This window comes from Patagioenas fasciata, chromosome 5, assembly GCF_037038585.1.
Source record: "Patagioenas fasciata isolate bPatFas1 chromosome 5, bPatFas1.hap1, whole genome shotgun sequence".
Taxonomy (NCBI): Eukaryota; Metazoa; Chordata; class Aves; order Columbiformes; family Columbidae; genus Patagioenas; species Patagioenas fasciata.
Window position 1 is genome coordinate 8,495,296 of NC_092524.1, and position 7,577 is coordinate 8,502,872.

General features: G+C 40.1%; 1 protein-coding gene across 3 annotated transcripts in view; it reads left to right on the forward strand.

Annotated features, from left to right (window-relative positions):
* Positions 1-4,760, forward strand: part of HIPK3 (homeodomain interacting protein kinase 3) — a 72,122-nt gene extending 67,362 nt beyond the window's left edge. For all 3 annotated transcript variants that reach the window (XM_065838099.2, XM_065838100.2, XM_065838102.2), the window contains exon 16: positions 756-4,760. In XM_065838099.2, coding sequence (XP_065694171.1) covers positions 756-1,232 — 477 coding nt within the window. In that variant the 3' untranslated portion in view covers positions 1,233-4,760. The remainder of the gene's footprint in view (positions 1-755) is intronic.
* Positions 4,761-7,577: the final 2,817 nt, after the last annotated feature.

The following is a 7,577-nucleotide window of genomic DNA, read 5'->3' on the forward strand; positions in this document are numbered from 1 at the left end:
CAGAAGGATTGGTTTAATTAATTCTAAGCAAACCTTAATATGATCAGCCTAGTATTAATTTTTAATCTCAATGACTGCAACTCCTCAGCCTCTTGGCAGAAAATGTTGAACGTTATTTTCATTACAAAAATTTATGCTGATCCTTCCTTCTTTGGTAGATGCCCCACGTAGTTTGAAGTCTGCATCATTTAATGGGAGTAATTGATTCTTAGTCTTTCTCTTTGTAACTGTTAATGATTGCCACATCTTCCTGTGATCATAGCCCTAGACTTCTGTTTGCCTAGTTGTCTCAGATATTTTCAATCCGTTTATTATTTTTTCTGCTCTCCTCTAAAATTTCTCTCCTATTTGTCCTCTTTGTGCCTCATTATGGTGCCCAAACTGAATGCAGCACTTCCCATTGATGCCAAGCCAGTGCTGAGTAGAGTGGAATAAGCACCTTGCTCATGTGATACATGGTATTTCTGTTAAAACAGCCCAGCATGGCATTTTATCCTTTTTTTATTTTTTTTTTTTTTGCAAGAGCGTTAAAATAACTTGTGTTCTGTTTATCATATCTTATTGTCAGATTTCCTGTCTGTGCTACTATCTAAATAGCTAATCTTTTTTTTGTTTTGTTTAAACATTTAATTATTCCTGTCTCTATATTCCTTTTGATTTTTAAGTTGACTAGTTTTAGTGCATTTTTTTTCCATTTTCCAAACCCGCTTCATGCTTAGAAATATCAAGACCTCCCCGTTTCTGTGTGTGGACAGGTTCAGCACTTTGGATCTGGGCCGCAGGAATGGAACGGAAACTACGCTCACCGGAGGCAGCAGGCGTACATCCCAGCCAGCGTCGCCGGGCACGCTTTCTCCCTTCCGCAAGGAAGCCCAAATCCCACCGCCGTGCACACCCATCTCCCTGGAAGCACCCACCTTGGAGGACAACCTGCAATTCTCCCGTACCCGTCGTCGGCACCCCTGAGCACCGCTGCGCCTGTTGCCCACCTCCTCGCCTCGCCATGTACCTCGAGACCCTTGTTGCAGCATCCGACGTACAACATCTCTCATCCCAGCGGTATAGTACACCAGGTCCCAGTTGGCATAAACCCCCGTCTCTTGCCTTCCCCGACCATTCATCAGACTCAGTACAAACCGATTTTCCCGCCGCATTCGTACATCGCAGCATCTCCTGCTTACACGGGATTTCCATTGAGTCCAACAAAACTCAGCCAGTATCCATTTATGTGAGAACTCAAATGCGGTATATTGAGGAAGCTCAATGATACAGAAGTTTGATTTAAGAAGAAACATGGTATTTATTAAATATTAGCCATGGCACAACAGGAAAATTATTTTTTTGAATCATGTAGACTTGGGTGCAATTTAAACAACTCTGAGCTTTAAAAAAACTCACTTTTAATGTGTTTTGCACATTTGGTATAACTTGTCTTTGGTCATGTTATCTTCTTATATAGTAACTCTAGACAGGTGACTTATGGGAGCAGAAATCTGGTTTTGCTCCTGCTATTTTTTATAAAATTGCCTTCTAACTAGTGCAAGACACGTCTACATTTGGGAAGCCATTCAGTGTACAGGCCTAGAGCAACAGATGCACATATGTCAGCAGTACAGTGTAGAAGTAACTTGTTTGTATTGCGTATCTTGGTGTTTAAATGTTGAGTCACTTATCTGAAAGTTGAGCTGTTGTTCTTCACATTGCATGTGTCTTTTGCATGGGCGAGAAAGAAAAAAAGCCTAAACATTGCTCTTAAATGTTGTTGTCCTAATAATCTCAGCTGCATTGTAAACTGTTCCCACACATAGTGCCTTAAATATTTGAGGTTGTTAATGTTATTACTTATATATAAATGTTGAGGACTGCAGCACTTAAAAATTCAGATCTGCTGATTTTTGATAGCGTAATGCTCATTTTGGGTTTTGTGTGGTATGATTTTAGTATTGGGTGTGTTTTCCTTATTGAGAAGGCAGCATGTTTTGCTGTAGCTGAATTTTGCTGTCTCTTTTTTTCCCCCCAGAATGATCTAGCTTCAAGACAAGACTTTAGTAGTGCTTAGGAAAAGTTGTTTCAGTTTCTATTGAGTAGTGACACACAACACAGTATTTCATACTGGTAAATGGAACTGCAATACAGCCTAAGTAGTTTATTTTAAAAGTGTTTGTCTAATTGGATATAATAAAATGTTTAGAGGTGCGATAGGCATGACTGACTAGCTAATGAGAGAAAAAGCCAAATGCTCATTGATCCATGGTGTGGTTTCATCTTAGCTTGAGCAAACCATGCAGTATTTAATAACTAGTAGCAGAATATTTACTATTGAAGCTTGAAAAGATGTGAGTTCTTTGTGTGCAATCTTTCATTTATGCATGGGAGAGATTTTAGTCTTTTTACATTATAGTATTTGTTTTAGCCTGTTGCGGGTGTTTGCTTATTTAATACATTCCGTCAGGGACGTAAATTACATGCTTTTTTGCATTATATTTTTTTCCTTAGGAAGTGTGTCTTTTCGTTTTTTGTTTTGTTCAAATGAAGTTGCTTTTGCAGCACCAAAGACTTAATCATCCATTTCCTATACAAGGTAGCTACTTTTTCATAGACCTCAAGTATACTGTAGTGTAGAGATGGGATTTACGGAAGGTATTAAGCTGAGGCTGTTTTAGCTTATGGGCAAGTAATAAATCGTATCATTTATCTTGAATGTATCATAGATAAGCTGCTATATAATGATTGCCACTTCAGATAGCTGTGAAATTAGGTGATTAACTAGTTCTTTCTTAGCCTTCTGATTTCTGTACAAGTCTAATTACATGAAATAGGAGCCGGGTTTTGGGTTTGGATTTTTTGTTTTTAATTTTGTTTTCATGTTTGAAGTGTCGTAACTACTATACTGTAAATGATGGAAGATGATTGCATATGTTTTTTGGGGTGTGTTATTTGCATCAGTATTTTATCTCCATTAACTTTGAGCTCATCACTGCATATAAGTGGATGTATTGATGTAACTTAATTTTTTTATGTTTTCATATTGGCATTGTGTAGACACGTAAGAAGCTGCATCTTGCAGGCTTGACTTAACTTTTTTTTAAAACAAAATCTGGAATACAATCCTTGCAATGTTGACTGGAATAAGAGTGCAAAGCATTTGAGTTTAACTCTGTCAATAAGCTAATAACTGGTAATCTTATTCTTTACTCCACTAACACAGGCAGTGTTTTATTTAATGAATGTCTGAATGAAATAAATGTGCCTACATTTGATTTATTTTTTAAGTAATAACTAAAATACAACAGTATTAGATCATAAAAAATAATAAAAGTACCAGCAGTACATTTTTAATCACACTGAAAATTAAGAAACCTAACTCCTCCCCAAAGTTTCAGTGTTTTTAGTAATCAACTCTATGCATTTTGTACAAGTGTGTGTATATAAAGTATACATTAGAAACTAGGAGTATCCTGATGAATTTGAAATCTTATCAACACATATATAAAGTCAAGAAAACGCTCGAATTGGCTGTCCACCTCACCGCTTCAAACATGTGCGACACGGTCCAGCAGATGGTTTTCTGTTCACTCCCCTGTGTTGGGAAGCGACGTTTTTTTGGTGCTTACTCCATTGCAGGCAATGGACACACCAAGAATCCCCAGTGCAAATGGAGTAGATGCATTTTGTATGGTGATAACAAAAAAATACTGCATTTTGGTTTTTTTCTGGGGCCATGGGGATCTTCATGGGTCTAATATATTTACTGTACTTTCTTTTTACTGTGCTTAAGGTTTTAAGCTAACGTGCTTGTTAAATTGATAGGATTATCTGTATATCACAACAGTATCCTCTCGTATGCAGGAAAAAGTTGCTGTAAATGCGCCCCAAATTAGTTCCGCTGCTCTTTCTATGTGTAGGAATTTTAGAAATGTCTGCATTTCAAAGAATGAAATATTTGGGATCCTGCCACACCTTAAATTCGATATACACGGCGTGACTTTTCCCTCATCCTGCAATACACTCGGAGAGAACGGGCTCTGGTCACTGCCAGTGTCCCAGTCCCACCCGCAGAAAACAAAGCTCCCAGGGCGAGGGCCTTTTCTGTGAAAAAAGTCGTCCTCTGAGAAGCGTTTATACATGTTACCGTTTTAATGCCTTTTTTAAATAAAACACTGCATGACTACAGAATTGCATATCTGCATATAACTTTAATTTGCAAGATTTTATATTAATTTCTTGTGTTCGGTTTTTAACTACTTCAGGGTGTTTTATTGGTCAAATATGCTACTGTATTAACTTTTTTTTTTTTGGTTTTAATTTTTAAATTTTCTGTTTTTACTGCTAATTAACTTGATTTGTGTTAAGTAAAAGTTAAATCACACTGCAAGCTGTAGGAAGACTTGTTCTAGAAATACCCAGTGATAGAGACTTGATTAATAAGTTTGAACTGTTACTGTTTAACAATTTGTAGACTTGTGGCTTTTTTTTTTTGCTTTGGATTTCTATGCTACACTAGTTCGCCATGTAGCAATTGCACTGTGCAATATTACAATATGAGGACTGGGAAAATTTTTTATGGATGTAATGTCTCTTACAGTTTGCGATAGTATTTCTTTCTAGTTCTCAGTGATTTAAATGTGACCAAGCCTTCTGTACTTTGTCACAAAAAGCGGGTTTTCCAGGTGACTATTTTGGTGAGTGTCAAAATAAGAATTTATGGTGTATTACTGTCGAGATTCACTTTGAATTAAAATATATATTGCAGCAGATGACTTTTGGTGCCTTTCATTTTTTGGCTGTGTTGCATCAAGGCTGGATTAAGATAAAGGCAATGAAAGTTCACGGGGAGGGCTCTGAAGTTCTGATACAATCATTTGACTAAGCCTCTCTTCTTTCTGAAATGTTAAATTTTATTAACTTTCAAGGCTTGCTTAAGAGGATCTTGAGAATCTTCTATTTGTGTAGCCAAACCTTGAAGGTTCTTTGTTCTGCATGTCCCACATTTCCAACCCTAGGCAAAGGTTCTCTGGCCCAGATACCAGCGGATACGTGGCTGCTGCTGAAGTTGGCGCCACGCCGGTGGCAGCCGCAGGTGACCCCACGTGGTCCCTGGTTCCAGATGGCCCCTGGTACGGACCAGGCGACCGTGGAAAGTGCATTTGTTGGTGCTGCTGTCAGCCAAACATGCTCATTCTGCCAGAGGGTTACGGTGCTTTCTGGAGTCTGCCGGTTTGGGATCTGTCACACACCTAAAAGACTGAAATGGCAGTGCAATATATTTTTGATACCAAGCTCTTTCAGAACTGACAGCTTTACTTTGAATACGAGGTGCTGCTGTTGCTGATGTTTTGCAGTTGTTTGCTCTTCAGTGCAAGTTGGTCAGCCTGCAAAGCTTTTCCTGCCACGCTGCACCTCAGGCTGCATGAAAACACATCCCTGTCCAGATCCCACAGACACCTCTGTTGCTATGAACGCTGCTTCCTTTTCATTCTTTGCAGTTACACTTGTTGACTTTTAAATGTGCATTGGTGTTGGTATCTATATTCCACATTTCCCTTAACAAATAGGGCTGCTGCCTTGGTGTATCTTATGCTCTCAATTTTGGCAGCATCTAGCAAACAAGGAAAGGCTGCCTGAGCCCATCAGAGGGAATGTGGTGCCCATGAAGTCTTCTCTGTTCTTCCTTTTTATTAATAACAGTGTCCAGCTGTCCCCCATGCTCTTCCCCATCCTGTGGAAGGATAGGAGTAGGACAGAGTAAGTTGTCTTCCTCTCAGCTGCCTTTAGGATGACTCAAACTGGTTTAAAATTTGGTGAGTACTTTCCCTGTCACTAAATGCGAAGGACAGATTTATACTGCGGTTGCGATAGCAGATTCATTCAAGGAAAAGCTTTCAGAGTCCATTGGGCTGTCACATGCTGCCGATCCGTAGTGGGACAAACTGGCTGAAGATGATGTAATGAATTTCTCAATGAATTAGCTGAGGTTTTCGGCTGGAGAGAGATGGTGAGTCTCCGGGAGGCAACAAATAAGCTACTGTTGGTGTCACTCACAAGGCAGCACAGTCCTGACGATCATGGGAGATTCACATTAATCGCTGCAACTTGCGCACAAAGTGTCTTCAGCTGCTGTGATGAATGGAGACAGCGTGAGCTGAAGTTTCGTTAGGGTTGTGAACCCCTTCTGCTCCCTGCTTGAAGAGCTGGGACTTCCCTACAGGCCTGTAGTGCCTGTCTTGTGTGGCGCAGAGCTCTGAGCAACACCGGAGAAATGCTGTAGCCCTTCCCTCCTCCCACACCAAATGCCACGGTGACTGCAATGGTCAGTCTGACATCCTGCGGTGCAGGTGGGTGTAGTAAATCGTGGGTAAGGTTTGACAGTGATGGATCTTAATTATATCTTCCTACCTTTGACCTGTAAGAAGGTGCATACTCTAAGCACATTCTGATAATTTTAGCTGCCCCTGTCTTTTGGAACAGCACTGACCATTCTTTGTTACAATGTTGAAGCTTCATGCCAAGAGGCTGAAATACACATCATAATGGATTCTTCTCCTTAAACCCTGGAGTAGCAGATTAGGAGCATCCATAGTCGGTTGGTAGAAGTGCCTGGAGACTAGACTCGATTCTATGGTCATATTTGTGGACTGAGATGTTAACAAATTTGACGTGTTTATTCGTCAAAATGAAAAATGCCAACTGTTCTGTTGCAAAGATGGAGACCCTGGCCTGCAGACTGCTTCACGGAGAAGTCGCTGCATGGCCGCTAGTCTCCTCATTGATGGATGAGATTCTTCTATGGATGAGACTCTAATCTATGGGTTCCTTCATAAAGGCAAGCAAGAATCAAAGTGACTGTGGTAGGTCTACCGTGAGCAAGGCAAGTTTGGATTTAGGTTTTACTCATCATTTCAACCAGGGTCATGCAGATGGTGTCAACCTGTTCTTCTGGGACAAAGGTAGAAGAATCCATGCAAACATGAATTTCGGTGTCAGTGTGTGTGGTTTATTGTTACGTAGCATGGTAGAGTAGTATTCTTCCCCAGTGAGAGACATACTGGTCCTATAGAGAAACATTCAATACATCTCTTCAGCCAACTAGAGTAGATCTTCACTAGCATGGAGAATCTTGATTCATTACCTACAATGAGGCATATCTTCCAGAACCTGGACTACTTTCTAGCATTAAGGATTCCACAGCTGTGAGGAAAGCAGGTTAGAAGTGCACTTCATGTACACTTCACGTCCCTGTTCTGCACGTGTAACCGTCGAAGGGAATATATGGACAACACATGGTGCTTGCAAAAAGAAGTACCTGGTATCAAGTATACAGGGCACGTGCACACTCTAGGAGAACATGTATGCAGGAAAGCAAATCGTGGCACCAAGTATGGATGCACAGATACCCCCTGGAGGTTAAAATTACCTTTCTGGAAAATGGAGACAAATAGGATTGGCAAATGTAAGTTTAGGAAGTAGTTAGCTGCAGTCACTTGGTAAAACTTCAGTGTTTTTTTCACTAGCTGTAAGAGATCTTACCCAGTCAGCATTCTGGAAAACATGCATTTTTAAAATCCTTTGAAATAACA